Source organism: Pimephales promelas, chromosome 9 (genome assembly GCF_988280905.1).
Source record: "Pimephales promelas chromosome 9, fPimPro1.hap1.1, whole genome shotgun sequence".
NCBI classification, from domain to species: Eukaryota; Metazoa; Chordata; class Actinopteri; order Cypriniformes; family Leuciscidae; genus Pimephales; species Pimephales promelas.
In genome coordinates, this window is record NC_142777.1 from 5496424 (window position 1) to 5518404 (window position 21981).

Here is a 21981-nt window from a genome sequence, read left to right on the forward strand (position 1 = left end):
GAAAACTATGTTTGTGCTGGAAGAGGTGTTAGTGAGGCCAGTACTCACCCTGTGCTCTGTGTTGGTCCTTATGCCCCAGTATAGTGATGGGGACTAGCCTGGTTAAAACCAGACCATTCTCAGTTGTAACTGAGTTATGGTCTGGAAGAGCGTCATAGACAAATCATTTCCAGAGGGGCGTCACCAGCGGATGTCTCGGATAGACCTAAAACCAATCAGAGCGATGAAGGAGATGACGTATGCAGAGAGGAGTGTTGGTCTTTGCTCAGTTTTTAACAAAAACACGCGTTAGCTGATTCGAACGAGTGATGTTCGATGGCAACATCCATTGTGTAATGTAGGCCACAAAATCTGCTTCAAAATCCCAGCACTGTCGTCATCGTGTAAAGCCCGTCCCAACGTTTTTGATTGGTGCCGGGTTTTCGACGGATTGGAAAATGGCTTGAATGAGCTCTTTGCCAGTCTAACTTTCAAATCTAAATTTGCCGTAAGTTGTCTGGGTTTTCCCAGGCTAGGTGGGGACACCAAACTGTCAAAAAGCACCTCCCTCAGATGAGACGTTAAACTGAGGTTCTGACTCTCTTGTGGGTCATTAAAATCCCAGGATGTCCTATGAAAGAGAGTCAGGGTGTAACCCTGGCATCCTTGCCAAATCTGCCCAGTTGCCTCTGTCCATCATGGCCTCCTAATCATCCCTATATACAGTAAGCTGATGTGTAGTGGTTGTTCTGGCGTAATATGGCTGCCGTCACATCATCCAGGTGGATGCTGCACATTGGTGGTGGTTGAGGAGATTCCCCCCTTCCATATGTGAACCACTTTGAGTGTCGAGAAATGAGTACACTTTATAAATAACAAATTATTATTATTACCAATTCTGCTCGAAACATTGGTCACTCCATGATTGATTTTGCTTTGTCAGGTCCACTGTGTGCCATGTTTCAGATAACAACAGTTCAACTTTGAATTTTTTTTATATACAATACTTTCTTGTATGGACCACATTGTCGCGACAACAACAGGCACATATTGGGTGCCTTACTGTTTCACTAGTTCACACTTACAAATCACTAGTTCACTAGTTTCACTAGTTCACACTTAAAAGTTAGAAAGAATAAATGGTATGCATATTTGGCGTGCTGTCCAGGGAGAGGGCTACAAGCTTGGATATTTGGCCCGAACCCAGAGTACTCCCCCCGTATTGCTGGTTAAGAAGTAACCAGGCGAGTGTGAGGAGACGGGGTGGGTGGAGGGATGCTGAAAAACTGTAGAACATTGGTGTGTCAAATGAGTATATATACTGTATATAAGTCTCCAACTCAAGATGATTGGATAGACATGTTGAGCAGGTGCACCTGCTGCCTAATCGTGTAACTGCTTGGCAGTGTGGATTGTTTGTGGGTTTGAATAAACCTTAAAGAAGTTCAGAACCATCTAACGTCAAAGGAGATACAGAACATTGCATATTTCATGTGCCACAAGCCACAGACTGCATTGAAATACTATAAAGCATATAGCTCAGTCCAAGAGGCTATAAAGATGAGAACAACTATGAGGAGTTCAATTAAATGTGGGAAGAGGGACTCTCCAAAGAAAAGACGGCAAAGTCTGGTTCTTCACTGAAGTCACTTTTTGTTTGTTTGTTTAGTGTCTACCGTGCCTTTCTTTTGCGATGGCTTGGACATTATTATTTTTATTTACCTATGGATTGTTATTGTGGATATAACTCGTATGCCGGCAACTTTCCAACTCACCGTTTGCACTCAAATAACTCGCAAAACTCATAGCACTACTACTCTACTGCCATCTGTTGATCTTCGCGCTACTCCTGCACCTATAACAACAACAACGCTGTCGTCCCGGGTACATTACCCCGATGCGGAGATATGCCGAGGATAACCAATAGTGCAATAATGGAGGAGGAATTGGAAAACATAAAAATATCTCTGAACACCTTGACAGCTGAGGTGCAGAAAATATCGACGCAACAAACGACCATAACGGACTTGATGCTTGAAGTTAAAGAGTTAAAAAAGCAAAACGAGGAAAAAAACAAACAAAAAATGATTACACTGGAAAACCGATTGGCGGATTTGGAGCAATACACACGACTTAATGACATCATCATATCGGTCCTGGATGTCAAGCCGCGCTCCTATGCTAAAGCAGTGGCGTCAGACAGAGGGGAGCCAACTGACCAAGACTTGGAGTCTGTGGAGCAACAAGTGGTGCGGTTCATGAAGAGCAAAGGGACTGTCTTGGACAGTAACGACAATGAGGCCTGCCACCCGCTGCCTCGTAAAGATAGACAACACAAATCAGCAATAATAATGAGGTTCACATCTAGGAAACAAAAAAAAAAAAAAAAAAAAAAACGCACTACTCAAGCAAGGGAGAAACCTGAAAGGGACAAATGTGTACATCAACGAACATTTGACAAAAAAAAATCTGACATCGCCAGGCAAGCATATCCGCAAAGAAAATAAAATCCAGGCAACATGGACATCCAATTGCAGGGTGTTCATCAAATTAAATGGATCTCCTGAACAAGCAAAAGTTCTGCTAATTAAGGAATGCTGTGAACTGGATCAGTACCGATAAGGCAACAAATAACCTAACTCTCATCCATCACGATGACAGACATTCTAACTAACTAACGATTCATCCTCTTCTGACAATGAGGATGCAACTGATATTCATTAATCAAAGTTAGAGATATTTTCAAATGTTGAGCACAAACCAATGAATATGTTAAATAATGTGGATCCTGATATACATTTTTATAACTCTACCTCTCATAACTGTAAGTATTATCGCGATGAATGTATTAAAACTTTAAATAAGGCTGATTGTATGTCAATAATGCACCTAAATTGTAACAGCTTATACGCAAACTTTGAGTATGTTAAAGAATATTTGAATAAACTAGATGTCAAATTCAATGTAGAACTTCGAACTTTGAAACGCACTTTTGAAGAATAAAACAACGAAGAATAAAGAGAAACCAATGGCAGAGTCTGGTTCTTCACTGAAGTCAGGCGAAGGAAGAAGAGAAAGGGAATATTGCACTTCCCCCAAGCCCAACCAGTGGAAGGAGAGCCAAAAAACTTCCAGATATTACAGAGGTCCCTCCCAGCAGAAAATCTACCCGAGTTAGAACTTAGAAACAAACTTTTGAAGAAGAAAAAAACGAGAAATAAAGAGGCTCCAAAGTGGGTGCTAAAAGGGCTGAAAGTAAACCCCCAAAAAGGGTTAAATGGACCCCATATTTAAACAGTACACCAGTATAATCCTGCGGTGTCTATGCTAGGGCAACATGACATCATGACTTTTGTGTAAACATATATACGCCACTTTCGAGTCAGGTGGCGTGTTATCTCCACGCATTTTGTGCTATCCGCGTGTGTCCGCGTGTATGCGTATATGTCTACACCATTAACGTCCGCGTCATTCTGCGTGTCTGTACACACAGTCAAATCTCCAGTCATAAATGCCATTAACCCCAGTGACGGTTAAGTTTAGGGACGGGGTTGAGGTAAGTCACATCTTTTTTTTACCTAGGATGGTAAGGGAACAGTCATAAATGCCATTAACCCCAGTGACGGTTAAGTTTAGGGACGGGGTTGAGGTAAGTCACATCTTTTTTTTACCTAGGATGGTAAGGGAACAGTCATAAATGCCATTAACCCCAGTGACGGTTAAGTTTAGGGATGGGGTTGAGGTAAGTCATATCTTTTTTTTACCTAGGATGGTAAGGGAACAGTCCATTAACCCCAGTGACGGTTAGGTTTAGGGACGGGGTTGAGGTAAGTCATATATTTATATAACGTTAAGTCAACGGCGTTCATAAACACGCTGAAAGGCGATTATGCGTCTTGATAGCACGCCAAAAATGGAAATACGAATTGGCGTGTCATACACACGCTACTTCATGAGATCAGTCTGGCTATAGGGAAACGATCAACAACATGTAAAATTTACTTTAAGAAGAAAGAACAAGTTAATATTTTTCCAAGTTTAAACAATAAAAAAATAAAAACATTTCACCTGAAACTCGTTTGAAGTACTTGTGCTAAATGTTACGCTCTTAGATGTAAGAAAGAAATCCCTATTATCTCTAGCCTTGGCTACTGTATACAGACCTCCAGGGCCATATGCTGAATTCCTAAAAGAGTTTGCAGACCTTCTCTCAGATCTATTGGTCAATGTTGATAAAGCAATAATTTTTGGAGATTTTAACATACACGTAGATAACAAATGATGCGTTCGAGATTTATTAAACTCCTTTGGGGTCAAGCAAAACGTCAGTGGTCACACTCATCGTCTAAATCAATGCAGAGTTCTTACTAAGTCAAGAAAATATGATCATATAACACCGATTTTATCATCTCTACACTGGTTACCTATTAAGTTCCGAATCAATTACAAAATACTACTACTGACCTATAAAGCCCTAAATGGTTTAGCTCCTGTGTATTTAATGGACCTTCTATAGCCCTACAATCCGTCGCACTCTTTAAGATCACAACAACTGGTTGGAATGATGTGATAATTGAATTATTTGAACGTGCTCCTCCCGAACTTTGTTAATAAAACATCATATATTGAGTTAGGCTGTACATTCTCCCATCTCCCTTTCTCTTCACTTTGTCAATTCAGCCGCATTCCTCATGTCAGACAGAAATTGATTAACTGCGTTATGAATGATAGTTGTCTTGCTCAGGAGAGAACACTACGTTCTACATCAGTTTAGCATTCTGTGACAATAATTTGTTTGCTCACGCTCCTCACAACAATGACTTTGGATCACAGGAGTTACTGTAGTTTACATGATCATAACCCAGACAGCAAACTGACATTGAATCAACGCAGGGTTCTCAAGTTTGAGCAAAAGCTTGGAGTGAGCTCACACGCGGTTAGGGGAGGAGCCATAATGAAGCCCCGCCCACCCACCCCCGCCCCCAATTTTACCCATTGTTCATAATTAACCAGAACAAATTAAAATTATAACAATTAGTAAATCTGATAAATGACAGAGCAATTCATCACATCAAATACTCTTTAATGCAGTATTACAAATATAGCTAACCAAAAATATAACAAATTGCTCCAAACAGTTTCAAACAAATCTTTAAAAATTGCATTTTGATTTTTGAATGCGTCTTCTATCTAAAGGGCGGCAGTGGCTCAGTGGTTCATGTGGGTTGTCTACAAACCGAAGGGTTGGTGGTTCAATCCTCGGTTCCACCTGACCAAGTGTCGAGGTGTCCATGAGCAAGACACCTAACCCCAGCTGCTCCCGACGAGCTGGCTGGCGCCTTGCATGGCTGACACCGCCGTCGGTGTATGAATGTGTGTGTGAATGGGTGAATGTGAGGCAATATGTAAAGCGCTTTGGTGGCCATTAGGTCTATGAAAGCGCTATATAAATGCAGTCCATTTACCATTTACCATTCTATCTAGACGAATGATTTATTGTGTGGTGGGACATTGAGAACAAATGGACAGATTAGAGTGCACCACCTCTTCCACTGTCTCCTCCTCTAATCTGGCAACCTTTTTAGGGGGCTTACCCTTTGGTGCCCAAAATGACAAAATATCTTTCTGCTTTTTTCCTGACATCTTTGAAAAATACAAATGCAACATTATGACAATGATTAAATATTACCCAGAGCAATCTGCTGTAATACATCCTTAATGTAACTAGAAAGACTATTAATATTACAGTATAATATAATTTAAAATAAAATCAGTAAATCTTCATTCCTTTCCATACCCACTAACATTTCTCTTAGTTTCAGATAACGTAAGATAGCCAAACTGAGCCTGGTTGCAAAGTAGTTGTAGAGTTTTTGACTGCATCAATAATAATGTACGATGGGCTACATATTAAATGTTCTAGCCCAAAAATGTTAGACGAGCTTCTTCCAACGTACCTTCTTCTCCATCACGACACATGTGTTTGCGCGATGTTGTTGGTTACCTAGTAACGAACGTACGGTGGCCGAAGATGTTCCGTCCATTTCCGTGTGTTCGCGCTACTGAATGACATGTCATGTATAGATCAGTGGTGCACGCAGCGCGCATATATGTTGCCTAGTAACGAACGCAATCTGGCGGAGATACGCGCTGGCGGCAGGAAACTTCACTTTGGTTGCCTGCGCCTCGTATACAACGTTAGAAAGCTTTCAGCCAGGACAACTTGGTTGGCATTGCCTTTTCAGCGTGAGAAATACACAGTGTGGCGTGTGAGCGTGTGAACCGGTCGAAATGAGTGTGTCTCACGGCCAATGCGTGAGACTTGAGAACCCTGAACGTGGAAACGACGTCTCTCATGACATTGAAACAACGTTGATTTGCTCATCGAATTAACGTTGAACCAACGTCAGACGCGGCATTCTTCAAAGCTAAATGAAATCGAAAATTGGTTTGCTTTCATAACGTTGAAACAACGCGTTGATTTCAAGTTGATTTTCCGTTAGTTTTGAAAGAATGACGCATCTGACGTTGGTTCAACGTTAATTCGATGAGCAAAACAATGTCAGATCAACGTTGTTTCGATGTCATATTTCCACGTTGATTCAATGTCAGTTTGCTATCTGGGAAGGTCCATAATGGTCATGGTTACAACATTGAGTCACATATGCTGCATTCTGTGTTTCAATTTTGTGCTTTGAATGGCAGGTTTCTTGCTCCTGCTTTGAAAAACAGAAGTTGTGTCCCAACTCGCATGTCTAAGCCGTTGGACCCAGGCATGTTTCATGAGATTCCTAACTTGGCCATTTGCTGCGTTTTACCCTTTCAGTAAATAATGTCACTACTATTCAAACACCAATGAATAACACTTCCACCCCCCACCAGGCACGTGCCCGTTAAGTAACTCTGAAAAGTGGTATTTAAAAAAAAAAAAAAGATGTTGAGTGAAAGCAGTGGCTCTATATTTGTTCATCCATTTAGCCATTCAAAGAAGCGCATGAGCTGCTTACAGATTTTCTCTCCCACTCTTTGAAATCTCACAAAAAAACACACCATCCCACATTATATGGACACCCATTTCTGCACACATTCATTTGTACAGCAGACAGAAAGCAACCAGCGTTGGAATTATCAGGTTTTCTGTGAGGTAGTAGTTTTTCAGTTATGTAAGCAGCACCAGTGCCGATGAGCCTGTGGCTGAATGAGGGTGTTTATGTGTGTGATTAGAAGCAGATGAAATAATGGCAGAGCTTAAACACAAGTGAAAGCCAGGGAAATATTCTCAAAGTTGTGCACAGCTGATCGTGTTATACTCTGATATAACAAAAAAACATCAGGGGAGACAAAGATTTGGCAGCATTATGTCTTGGAACTCTTCCCAGCAAATCCCAATGCTGTCTGTATCCTCTTTTACATGTAAAAATCCCCCAGCTGGGATCAGCTGTAATCCACCTGTATGCATGTGATCTGTGCTCACTCCATCACTTTGCCTTGATACATATCAGGCATAAAGTTGCCTCAAAAAAACTTTCCATGGATTAAAGTGAGACTGCTGAATCTATATACACCTCTTATCATTAACCATGTTTCCATCCACTTGTCAATCGAATTATCTGAAGTTCGGTAAAAAAAACACATGCGAATAAAGCTGGTGGAAGTGCGTTTCCATCAAAAGGCTTTAAAGCGAATAAAAACCTGTACGTAATGACGTCACATGCTGTTTTGCGATCAAATTGGTATATCGAATTGATTTGAGACATTTTAAGATGTTTCCATTCATTTTCGCACAACAGAGTCGAACAACATTTAAGCAAACTTTTGCGAACAAAGTTTTGTTAGACAAACGGATTGCGCCATCTACCAACAAATGATCAAGTATTTCACAAGTTGAAGCCTAATAATGCTTATGTGCCAGCTGATTGCGACGTATAGGATAATGTATGCGAGGCGGTTGTTGAAAGGGTTGTATTCGCTATACAACCGCCTCGCTATATATTATCCTGCTTATTACATATAAATCAACCAAATAAATAAATAATTTGACACAAAATATTGACTTAAAAACGAGTTTATTGATTTAAAAACGAGTATTGCTTCTGCTAAAGAAAATAGTCTGTTCCGTCTCTGATCTGCGTCCATGGCAACGGTGTGTTATAGCAACGCCGCAGTCTGTTAACTAGAAATAACAGACCACATTATCCACAAGTTTCCGAGGGCCGCTCCTGTAAAAAATAAAGTGGGTGAAACTTCCGGTGACGCGGCGGAAGTAGCATTCCAATGGTGTTTTGTGTGTTAGTTAGCAAAAAGGCTAGCTGTTTTTCGGCGAATTATTTTACTATTTAAAGACGCAAATCTTTATGAGAGATGTCGTTACGGAGCTCAGGGACAACATGTGCTGTTCGCGGTTGTATGTATAGCCGGACTAAACTAATTCAGTGGCTTAAACGTGATTGTTTTGAACATAAGCTGAAAACGAGTGATCCTGCCAGAGCCCGTCTCTGATCCTGCCAACGACTGTAGTTTCTGTCAAGAAACTGCACATGGAACATGGACAGAGGTGATCCAAACGCAGGCTTTATTAAAGAGGACAATCCAGAGACAGGTACAAAGAAACAGGCAGGGGTCAAAACCAGGTAAGCAGTCCAGATCAGCAATCAAACAATACAGGGATAAGGCAAACGGGAAGACCAGATACAGGCAGAGAGTCCAGGAACCGTGAAACTAGGGAATACCAAGGAAACTAGGAGATACTAGAAAAACACTAGAAGCAGTCAGACACTATACACACACACAATACTGAGCACCGAACAAAGGGGAAACTCGGGCTTAAGACAGGTGAACTAAACAAGATGATAAAACACAGGTGCATGAAATAAACCATAATCAGTCCAGGGTAAAACATGAATGAAACAATAAACTAGGAAGGAGTGCCCCCCAGAGGCTCAAGCGGGCACTTGTTTAAATAATATTCTAATAAAATCTTAATATTCTATAAAAATCTATCAGCATGTGTTTGGCTGTTCGCTACTGATGTTCTGTACTGATGTACTGATCTGTAGTAAAAGCCCCTATGGACAGGTGTTGAAAATTAGCACATGTGCTATTACACTTTAAACAATGCATCTGGTTCGTCCAATGTTATTGCCATGTCCATATTAAATAAATAAAATAAAAAAGAAATAAATGTTACAAAGCCTGTGTTGACAGAATACCAAATGTGCCAGTTAATGTATTCAAGCAGCACATTCATTTATAATTTTGAATAAACTCCGACCAAAGCACAATGACTAAGTGTGTATTTTTTATTTTAATTGTTTGTCAGCTCGCACAACTGTCTGTCACCATGCCTTGATGAGTATTGATTATTAATAATGTTATTATAATACTCCCAATCAACTACTGCGGAGGGTAAAGTTACTGTTATTTCACCCTTTTTCATTTTGTTGAGGTTGTGTTCCCACATCGTTAGCTAGTTTGGATCGCTATAACTTGAATGACTGTCAACTGTTGAATGAACGAGTGTCAAGCATGTCAAGTAACGCTTTGTTTACTTCCAACCGGAAGTCGCGCCCACTTTTGGCGCAAGGCCTCATGGGGCGTAGGAAACTTGTGGATACATTAGAACTCAACCAAGCCACGAAAAAACAAGCAAAACTAACCTAAGAAAACAACGACGCTATAAACATTGCTATGATGATGCCGATGCACGTAAATGCCCGACGACAGCGGAGGTGACTGTGGTGTGGGAACCATCAGTTCTGGGAGATCGTGGTTGACGGAAACCCTTTGGTTGAAGCATTTTTTTTTTTTTGCTTTGTCCACTTACATCTGTCTTTGTTGACATCCGCCATGTGTGCGCAAACAGACTGGCCGGAAATGAACTCGTCTTCTGACGTGTTGCAACCATAAAAGGGCATAAAACTTAATCGCAATTCATTATTTATTCGGCAAATAACGTTTCCATCAGCTTTTATCGCATTAGCCGTATATCGATCAAGAGAAAATCCGATGAGACCGAACGTATTTCATTTGAGTCGATTTTCATGAAATTTCATCGAATTTTACTGTTTGCATAAGGCATTTTTCATTCGATATCACTTAATTCGGATAAAAAAGTGTCGATGGAAACATGGCTATTGATTGCTGAGTGTTCTCCACCCGTGTTAATTATCTGAACGTGTTCCTCCCGAACTTTGCTAATAAAACACCATTTAAATAAAATAAATTAAAATATGTCAGTGCCTTTGTTTTATCTCAAGTACGGAAGCCCTGAACCACATAAACATAAAACATAAATAAACGGGGGAAAAAAATCTAGCATTTTGAGATTAAAGTCGAAAATTTTCGAGATTAAAGTCGAAACATTTTGAGCTTAATGTCGAAACGTTTCGAGAATAAAGTCAAAACATTACGATAATAGAAGTGTGCATTCATAACACTGTGCGTCCACTGGCTCAGAGCGTACGTGTGTGTGTGTGTAAATAAATGCACTTGTGAAGTCGAACTGCCATGGATCAACACAAAATAGAAGCTTACTTTTATCTGGGCTTTCAACTAAAATTCTACACAGGTGCTAGTGGCAGTGTTTTTAAGGTGTTTTTCGTGCTCGTCTAGACAATACTATCTGGGTCGAGAACACAACAGTAACCGTTCTGTCTCCCTCACCGTAAATACGTTCTGGATACATTTTAAGTGCATCATTCTGTATCCAATCATTTGGCCGGATCCCGTGATTTCCTTAGATTTAATAACCACTAATGGTTGAGGAGAGATTCTCTATTAGTCTAGTATATTTTATAACGTTATAAGCGATTTAGCAAAAACCCATTAAAAAATCCCATAGACTTTAGAGCGAGGGAACCGGGGGTGCTAAATGCTAACTCACTTACGCGTTTTGGCTTACAGAGTGACATCGTAACTTCGTCACTCTATGGGCCGACTGATTCAAGCTGATAGAAGAGAAATTTGACTGAAATAACCAGTTACCACCGAGGTATGCAGCAAAGCAATTGTGAAGCCACAACACACACAACCTTGAGGCGGATGGGCTACAACAGGAGAAGACCCCACCGGGTACCACTCATCTCCACTACAATTGGCAAGAGCTCACCAAAATTGGACAGTTGAAAACTGGAAAATGTTGCCTGGTCTGATGAGTCTTGATTTCTGTTGAGACATTCAGATAGTAGAGTCAGAATGTGGCGTAAACAGAATGAGAACATGGATCTATTCCTGCTACCACTTGTTACCACTGTGCAGGCTGGTGGTGGTGGTGTAATGGTGTGGGGGATGTTTTCTTGGCATACTTTAGGACCCTTAGTGCCAATTGGGCATCATTTAAATGCCACGACCTACCTGAGCATTTAGTCTCTCCCGGAGACTGAAAGATAAATAGAAGATTTTAAATGGTGTTGTAATTGGGACGATTGAATAATGCTGAGAAGTGGCTCTTCTGCTACAGGTAACAACTCTTTCAGTAGTTTATTGATCTAATAAAAATGTGTTTGGTTTAGATGCAATGATACATTTATTTAGCTCTTTCTGCTCTATAGTTGTAAAACACTGCAATTGTTCTTTAGAAGCTGAATCATAAAACGCTGTCAAAGGTTTAACATTGAAAATTGTATTTCTGATGCTTTTGGTTTTCTCAGTGTAGAAAGTCATTAAGTCATTGCTAAACTGTGTTGGAATATTCAGTTCAAGTGACGTCTGTTTTAGCGATTGGACTAAATAAATACCTTGGATTGTTTTGGTTATTTTCTATGAGTTTTACGGATATGCTCGGCTCTGCAGGCCTTTAGAGCCCTTTTCTAGTGGGACAAACTGTCTTTCTATCTAAAATACTCTAAATTTGTTTGTTTCCATTTGCACTCTTATGAGTTTCTCTATTGAGAGCATCAATAATACCATGTACCTTTGTCTCTAAACCTTTTTCATTTGATGAGTGCAACAGCTTCTAACGAACTAGAGAAGATGGTTCCAAAATCTTTATTCTGCATAATTTGCATTATATGTGAATGTTAAAATCTATGACAATCAGCACTTTATCGACATTGACAAATAGGTTTGAGAGAAAATCTGCAAATTAGAGGTCTTAAAGCCCTAGAGGTCTATATACAGTAGCCAAAGCAAGATTTACAGTCATTTTTTTCCTTATATTAAAAAGTTTAACATTTAACGCAAGCACAAATGAATTAAACCTGTCTTGTTTTCTGAGAAACAACGATATCTCTATAGATTGTCACAACACCGCCCCCAGGACCAATCAGACATGGACTCGTGATAATAACAGTATCCTGGTGGAGCAGACTAAGATAGTCATTTGGTTTAAGGCAGAGTGCATCAAAACTATTATCTGTGATCATTTCATTCACAATAACTGCCTTAGGTGTGAGTGATCTAATGTTTAAGAGACTAAGTTTTAGAAATAGTTTTTATTGTGATTTTCTGGTTTAATCATGATCAGGTTTGTTCTAGGTCTTATTGAGAGTGAGGAGTCACGTGCCGATTTGAGCGGGGCTGAGCCACGAAATGTTTTAAAAAGACTTTCGTCGTTTCTGTAGCAGGTCGTACGGGTCCATGTTGTTGATGTCAAGTAACGCTGCTTGGTGTTGTAATTTAGCCTCTCCCGAAAGAGCCACTTTGCTTTTGCTTCCCCCTCCTTCATTTATTCCCAAAAAACTGTGCCTTATCGCTAAAATAGAAATATCAAGCTGCGCTCTCTCTCTGTCGCCATTTCTCTCGGTCTCAAGGCGGAAATAACCATGAAAACGGATAGCGCATCCTACCAAGATGCAACGCAGACTGATACACGTGATGTCACATTCTCATTCTCAACAAGATACATTTTTTGACCTCACTATTTGGGGAACAAACATAGTATCTATTAGCCTGGATGCCAGCCCGAACCTCGCCCACAACATTTTTGGTCGGGTGCTATGCTATGTAGCTGACTTGCTGCGTTGCTCTGGGGTGCATTTCCCATACAACGCCATGGTTCGCTGCTTCACTACCATAGTATGTTGCATCTTTAGAGAAATAAACTAGCTAGTCACGACTGTTTCCCGAAACAGATTGTCACAAAGTATCGTTCAACCACGTTGGTTTCGCACGTGGTGGAGTAATAACTACTTTTAATGAAACTGTTTGAGATCCAATTAACGCTAGATTTTTTAATATAAATTACAAACATGTCATCTGAGGACTATTTCTAATTGTTCTCAGTTGTTTTGCTTTATTGCCAGACTGCACGTTCGCACATGCGCACTCTTCAAACACGTTACTTTAAATCTTTTGAAAAACTAAAAGACGTAAATTACATTTGTAAGTATTCTAAATAAAAGGCACCAGTTGTACTGAATGTCAGCTTGCTTATTTTGCTCAAGATAAGGATTTATTACGTCCAGATGTGTTGCAATATAGAAACGATGCTTCTAACCACAGGTCGAGAGCTGTCGTTCAAACCACACAACTTTGCGATGCTTTTTGCGAATATTCGTTGGAACGATGGTTTCGGGAAACACCGACTCATTGAACTACGCTGATAATGACGGAACTTGTGACCATAGTTGACTAATGATGCTTTCGGGAAACGCACCCCTGATTGGTTGTAGGCCTATCCAATTGAGTGTAGAGTTTGTTTGTTTTTTCTTGGTTCGGTCAGACACGCCTCATAATCAAAGCCCCATGGAGTAGTATCAGACTTACATTCTGACTAGAATATGGGTATGACGTACAGTAGTCAGGCTAAGTCTCTATAGGATAGACTACAGATGCTTCTATCAACAATCTGCATTGTATGGAGCACTATATAAGTAAAGGTGACTTAACAATAAGCCAACAAATTATATAAAATAAAATGGTAAAATCAATAAATACAAATGAGAATCATGGCACATTTTATTATTATTTATTTATTTGTTTTTGTTTTTATTTTAGCAGTAACCATTCAGCTCAAAAGGAGAGAGCCGAAGCAACAGAGCTTATTAGCGCTCCCCCCCCCCCCCAAATTTTATACAAGACAATTTCTCATTTCACAATCGCTCAAGGGAACAAAGTGCAAAACAACAACAAAGAGACAACAAATATCTGGTCATGATTGAACAACAAAGCGACAACAAGAATCTGGTCATTGTTTGTTTTTTCTTTAACATTGTTTTTGTGAAGCATAGTTACTGTGATATGTCATAGTTAATGAACTACTGTAATCCTATAGAACCGATGACTTCATGCATCCACTAATAATCACTAAAACAGCAGTTGATTAAAAGTGATTGCAAACAATGATTCAGAGAAGTTCAGATTAAACTTTTGTACTATTTTGTATCTAAAGCAATGACCTTCAGACATTTTTTAAGAGCGACATAAGTGCCGGATGCTTTTTCAAAGCAGAGGCAAAGCTTTGAAAATGCAAACATAAAAAAAGGCATGCAATTTAATATTCTCTATGAAGTCCCTTTGGCCTCCACAGTAGTAGCTCAAAAGCAAAAAGTATTTACCGGATTTACCCTGTCCAAAGAACAGCAAGAATTTATGCTTTGAATCACTTTGAGAATTAGTCTAGGTCTGCTTTTTTCATTCATTTTGTATACTTTTGTATCACATTGCTGTGAGGGATATGTGCGTTTTGCTTTCGTATTTGTCTTCTGTTTTCCGTTTGACCCTGTTTCCCTTGTGTGTTTCATTAGTTGATCCATTAACATGTGCTTTTTCAATCACTTTTTAATGATCTCGTTTGCTCCCTTGTTGGCTTTGTATAAGCCTTCAGTTATTGTCTTTGTCCTGTGTTAATGTTCATATCTCCTGTGTGAGTATGCTATTCTGTTTCCCTATATGTTCTTATGCTTTTGGATTAAAGATTATTGGAATTGAATCCTTTCTCATCATGCGTAGATGAAGCAAATGTTTAAAGATTTCATGTGTAATGCACATTTATTTAGTATTTTAAAACAAATAATTAATTAAAAAAAGCTTTGATTTATTTTCATATAAACTGATATTTGAGAACAAAGTATCTTTTAAAAAATGTTTTAAATTGTTAAATTTAATATAATTATTATGAATAAAAAAATAAACTGGAATGTTACATAATGTTATATTTTGTTATATATTTGATCTCTTGGTTACTTTTCCATTTACAATAAAGGACTTTTTGTATTCTCTGTTTTGATTTATATATATATATATATATATATATATATATATATATATGAAGAGTTCAGATGCAAAAGCCTCTAAGTGCCATTTGAAATTTTCTTCTAAAATGATCATTTTTATCAAACTTGTATATTTAAGTTCAGTGATTTCACTTAAATGGCAATGATAATTACTTATTAATTGTTATTTAAGTGAAATTACTGAACTTAAATATACAAGTTTGATAAAAATCATCATTAAAGAAGAAAATTTCAAATGGCATTTAGAGGCTTTTGCATCTGAACTCTTCATATATACAGTATAACTCTTTAAAAAACCACAAAGTCATTATTCAGTGGTTCTGTATATTTTCTCCTCCTTAAATCATCAAACATATTTACAAGTGTAATTAATATAATTTAATTTCTGTTTTTTTCCCCTATTGACAGGAGGCAAATCCTCCCTGCCGCGTTGCTTCAGTGATCCAGATATTGAGGGAGCAGTGGAGGAGACCATATATAAACCACACATCTCTAAAGTCTGTAGCCTTGATGACGCACATTTTGCCCTTGACCTGGACAATGAATCTCTGTCAGACCCTCTTCCACCCCTTCCCCCACCCATGGACAGCCCTGTCCTGCCCCTGCCCCGGGACCCGAGCCCCCCTCCACAGCCCGCTATCAGTCCCGCTCGCCCCACCACTTTGTCTCTGAAAACACTTCCCCGACCCACAGTCACCAACACCATGACCTCCGCCACCACCTCCATTACCAGAGAGAATGGTGGGCCGATATGCAAAGACCCAGAGGAAGATGAGAAGAAGGTGATGGAGGAAGAGCTGAAGAAATGCATAGAGGATTTCAGGAAAATCCGCATCCCAAAACTTTTCCCTGACCGCAAGAGGCACTGGCAGAGCGATCTGCTCAAAAAATATGAGTAATATGGATAAACCACCCTGCTGAAAACACCAGCATGGTTTTGGGTTCCTGGTTGAGTTGCACTATAGCTATAGGCCTATGTAAGTTACTTTGCCTAGTTGTGGCGTAAAGGAGCACTAAGTTGTATAATGTGAATAAATGACATGTTAGAGGCTCTTCAACACAAACCTGTGTGGTTCACTCTGTTTTGCATGCCAAACAAACCCAAACGATCTAAACAAATAAATAAAATTTCTTGAATCAATCTTTATGTATTGCTAATTATTCATTTTATATATAGTTTCTGAAAGTTATACTTACATAAAAATGCTTATGTTATATTAAGATTATGGGCCAGATTTACTAACAGCTTTCACCAGCGCAAACCCTCTTTTGGCATTAAAAAACTATAGGGCTTGGGCGCCGCGTTGCATTCTGGGACGTGGCGGCCATATTGACAGCTTCGCAAATGTAAACAAACTAGTAGGGTAGGTTTAGGGGGGAGGGGGTGGGGAGTGTGTGCGTATTACACACCATAAAGTGCGTATCATATGCACACGAAAACTGGCACGAGAAATAAAATTTGTTGTATAATTACGCACTTTCATGAGATCGGGCTGAACAAAAGTTATTAACAACCTCAACAACAAACTACTAATTACTTAATAACCTACTAGCAACACTAAAGTTGTTTTTTTATTTTGGGAATGACATTATGGTGGGTAAACGATTTTTATTTTAAAATTATCGCATAAAGTATAAAAACTCAAGCACCTCATTGCAGTACACGAGATCCAGAGGGCGGAGTTTGGTCCAGATCTAAGGGGTGGAGATGGGTAGGATTAGGGGTGGGGTTAGGGATCAAGGGGCGGAGATGGGTCGGATTAGGGGTGGGGTTAGGGATCAGGGGGCGGAGATGGGTCAGATTAGGGGTGGGGTTAGGGATCAGGAGGCAGAGATGGGTAGGATTAGGGGTGGGGTTAGGAATCAGGGGGTGGAGATGGGTAGGATTAGGGGTGGGGTTAGAGATCAGGGGGTGGAGATGGGTCGGATTAGGGGTGGGGTTAGGGATCAGGAGGCAGAGATGGATATGATTAGGGGTGGGGTTAGGAATCAGGGGTTGGAGATGGGTAGGATTAGGGGTGGGATTTGGGATCAGGGGGCCGAGATGGGTAGGATTAGGGGTGGGGTTAGGGATCAGGGGGCGGAGATGGGTCGGATTAGGGGTGGGGTTAGGGATCAGGAGGCAGAGATGGGTAGGATTAGGGGTGGGGTTAGGAATCAGGGGGTGGAGATGGGTAGGATTAGGGGTGGGGTTAGAGATCAGGGGGTGGAGATGGGTCGGATTAGGGGTGGGGTTAGGGATCAGGAGGCAGAGATGGGTAGGATTAGGGGTGGGGTTAGGAATCAGGGGTTGGAGATGGGTAGGATTAGGGGTGGGATTAGGGATCAGGGGGCCGAGATGGGTAGGATTAGGGGTGGGGTTAGGAATCAGGAGGCAGAGATGGGTAGGATTAGGGGTGGGGTTAGGGATCAAGGGGTATAAAACTAACTATAGATGGGTAGGTTTGGGTATATGTAAGGTGGGATCCAGCTCCAACTCCTTCCCCTGGATCTTGTGTTCTGCAGTGAGGACCATTTTGAAAAACGTGCCAATGGCTGTTGCAACCCTCATCCCCAGCATGGGAAGCTGGTACCACAGGCTGCTTCATTAGCTCCACTATAGCAAGGTCTACTAGATTTACATCAAATCTTAGTTTTGCTGGTCAGTATCTTGGCTCTGCTGGTACATCAGCTTGACCAGCCTCAAAACCATGCAAACCATGTCTTTTCAGAAGGGGAACAAACAGAAATTACAATTATGAAGATGATTTCTGTAGACTTCCTGTTCCTGTAGCTCAAACCTTAAAGTGTTGGCGCTTGCAACGCTAAGGTCATGGGTTTGATTTCCAGGGAATGCAAGACGTGATAAGAATGTATAACATGAAATGCAATGTAAGTCGCTTTGGATAAAAGCGTCTGCCAAATGCATAAATGTAAAAAACACCATGTCAGAGCATTTAAATGTCTATTAGCAGTTTAGTAATATGTAGACTACATTAACAAATCTTCCATGAAACTGGGTCACTTAAAAAGTATCAAGACACACTGAATGAAAAATGTATATATGACAGTTTATGTTGTTCATACTTGGGGTTGATATTTAAATGTATTGGTTAATTATTTTTCAAGCCTTTTGAGATTTTTAAACACATTTTTTACATAATAAACTATGATAATTTGTATAGAGAGAAACATTCCAGCCCGTTCTCATCCTTTAACGTCATATAGAACGCTATATGCAAAAACGGCGCTATACTACGCATATGGCACCCTTTATCGTTAATATAACACGCGAACCCAAGACGTTATAAATCCTTTAGCGTGAATGTGACACGCACACCCTACCCCACACCTAAACTTAGCCCTCACAGCGCGTGTTATATTAACGATAACGTGTGCCATGCGTGTAGTATAGCGCCGTTTTGTCATATAGCGTTCTATATGACGTTAAAGGATGAGAACGCGTTGAACATTCTTGTATCATAAATTATGGTAATATAAGACAATTAATTTACTGGTAATTTATGGTTCCTGCACATTTATGTAATAGTAAATAAAGCAATAATACCTTAAAGGTGATGTGTGTAATTTCTGACAAATTCTGTGTCAGGACACTCAAACAGTACACAAGAAATGTTTAGATGGAGTCACTGCGTTTACACATTCCACAAGAATGGACCTACAAATGGCTGAGAGAGACTTACAAAAAAATACACAGCTATCTACTAATTTCTGAGAAATTGCCAATGATGTATCAAAGCTGTTTTATTTTTTTAATTCACCTTTGGCTAAGCCCCACCCCCCTTAGTTACTGTTGCTACATACGTCAAACTTCATCTGCGCTCTGCATGGCTTATGCTGTGACAGCTCTTCCTGCTGGAATGTCACCAAACTTTTATAAAGCAGCAAATAAAGTGTCCGATAGAAGTAGGCAAAATGGGCTGCAATATGCGTTCGAAGGCTATATTCAAGATGTACAGGTGAAACGCAAGAAACAACAAGGCATCCAAAATAGAGGCAAAAGCATAACGTTACCGGTCACAGTCAAAAAATGAACCACCGCATTTCCTACTAATCGAGACGGAGGCTGGGGCTAACAATATCAGGGAGCAACACTGTTCATGCAAAGCTGGGTACCCAGATAGCAAACTGACATTGAATCAACGTGGAAATATGACATCGAAACAACGTTGATCTGACATTGTTTTGCTCATCGAATTAACGTTGAACCAACGTCAGACGCGTCATTCTTTCAAAACTAACGGAAAATCAACTTGAAATCAACGCGTTGTTTCAACGTTATGAAAGCAAACCAATTTTCGATTTTCATTTAGCTTTGAAGAATGCCGCGTCTGACGTTGGTTCAACGTTAATTCGATGAGCAAATCAACGTTGTTTCCATGTCATGAGAGACGTCGTTTCCACGTTGATTCAATGTCAGTTTGCTGTCTGGGTAGGTCTCTATTCACTTCTATAATCGTTATTACAAAGCAAACAGACTACACGAGTACTGTATAACGTTGTATTTATTAGCAACGTGTGCTAGCGTATCAACGTAGAACTGAAAACATTATAAAACAGTCTAACTAGTATAACTTCACACTCACAGTAAGGTTAGAAGTAAAAAAAGATGTGCTTGTTGATCTTTGCGGGGTTTAGCTGACTGAGGACGTCCACACAGTTTAATCCAAAGACGACACTTGTCACTGTGAGGATTTTACTTCGGTTTTGGGAAGGGAAAAAACGGACACCCCCCTCCAACCTCTCTGGGAAACGCGTATCTGTGTTGCAAATGCCCGAGGCACAACGTTTAACCATATTTTGGATAAAACTACGACAGTAATAGCCTGCCGAGACCAAAAATATGAGACGCCTGTGTTGAAAGTCAATGGAGCGCTGTGAAAAACTGTCGGACCTCTGTGGGAGCTGGTTCTTGGCTGGGCTGTGATTGGTCAATCTACATTCTAGGGCGTTGCTTAGCCAAAGGAGAATTCTGACCAATCGAAGTGCAGTTATGGAAATCTGGCCAACGAGTAATGTGGATGTTGTCACATGATTATATTTTGGTTTATTTCATCAACTCATCAACTGATTCGGACCAGAGCAATCAGTGTGATGTAAAAACGAACTAAACCCCCTGAAAAATGCTACAAAGTATAATTTTTCACCCTTGGGTCCATACCAAATGAACCGAACTGTGAAAGCACCCATACTATCACTATTAGTATAGTATGATCGCTGTATAATATTAGTCTTTAAATTCAAGATATTTAAAGTGTACCTAAAGTATACTTGCAATAGTTCCACTTTAGCACAATCAATTAAACTTAAGTGTATCTTTGGTTGGATCTCAGCTATATAGCTTCCGGATAACTAAAGTGCTTTAAATTCAAAATGAGTAGATCCAATTTAGCATTCCTCCATTGAAGAAAGTTAAAGAGAAAAGGAAGAGCAAACAACATTTAATAACACATCAAAACTTACTACATGTTTGCTGAATCCGTTACCCACAAAGATACTGAAAGAAGTGTTTTCTGTAATCTCAGAACCACATTATTAACTTTCACTTTCTTTAGGAGAAGTCCCAAAAACTTCCAGCTGGCAGTTATCAAACCCCCTTATCAATAAAGAACTGGTTACAGACCAATCTCTTGGAATAAGTTGTGACGTCCAAACGATATGTTCATTTCTGCGGAGAAACGGCATGTGTGAAGAGTTTCAGTCATGATTTAGGCCCCAGGATCACAGCACAGAGACTGTTTCAACTGACTGGCTGCATGGTTCAACTGTTTAGACACACTGTTCAAAAGGCCATCCGGTAACGTCAGCCATGGAAACCTGTGGGAACTGACATCTTGCTGGTGTACCGTCCCACTCCACATGCTGCAACTGGTACTTCTCCCTTTCAGCTCATGTAAATGGCAGGCAAATGTACACAAGGCTTTCTATTTTACCATCTGCTCCTGTGCACCCGCCAACTGACATGAATGTTTGCCAGAGGGTTGCACAGCTGCAACACAAAATGAAAGTACACTGATGCAAAGTCGGGTGCTCGCATCGCATCGGATAAAGTGAGGGAACAGAACCCCTTGCCAAAAGACTTGGAGTGGGAACATGCGTTCTTACTCAATACATTTATTACTGCTATTTGCGTATATATTTTTGAGTAGTTAAGGCTTGATTTCTTTCTTGGAATCTACCTGAATAAATCATGTAAAATCCCCTAAATTATTTAGTCTTTGACACAATGAATTTAATATTTTTAGTGAAATATGCATTTTTATTTTAAGTTGATGCTCATAAGTGTGTGAATTATAGTGAATGGATATAAGACTTTGAGTACCCATAAAAGCGATACATAAACATGAAGAATTATTATTATTATAATATAACCTGTTTATACTTGATTTTGAGTTATATTGTATAATTACAATATAGACGGTGGGCCGAGCGCCTGTATCTGCTTTACTTTTCTAAATGGACCTGAATTTGTAAAGTTGGGATGGTTGTTTTATTCTCAGTGATATTATTTATTGCACATTTTCATAATGCACGACTGTAAATATGCAGGCAAACGCGGTCGCCTACTATATCAGTCGGGCCAATAGCGTGGCAAGATACAGCATAGGATTATTATTAACCAATCAGATGTAGCTTATTTAGAACAGCTGTTAAACGGATGATTATTGACTATTGCCAAGGACATTGTTTTTGTGATTGTAAGTATTCATTTAATTAGAATATAACTGAAAAATTTTTGTTTTGTACACTGTGTTGTTCAAACGTATGTAAAGGTCAATTTATACGTCTGCGTCGAGGGTACGGCGTTGGCTACGCACGAGGCGACGCC

The 21981-nt window shown here is 39.9% G+C and overlaps 1 protein-coding gene across 1 annotated transcript; it reads left to right on the top strand.

The window, feature by feature from the left end:
* The first annotated feature begins 2063 nt into the window (after window positions 1-2063).
* On the top strand, window positions 2064-16278 carry LOC120494891 (uncharacterized). The gene is made up of 2 exons (XM_089135222.1): window positions 2064-2298; window positions 15561-16278. The coding sequence occupies exons 1-2, from the start codon at window positions 2064-2066 to the stop codon at window positions 16049-16051; spliced, it is 726 nt and encodes a 241-aa protein (XP_088991348.1). The 3' UTR covers window positions 16052-16278.
* The last annotated feature ends 5703 nt before the right edge of the window (window positions 16279-21981 follow it).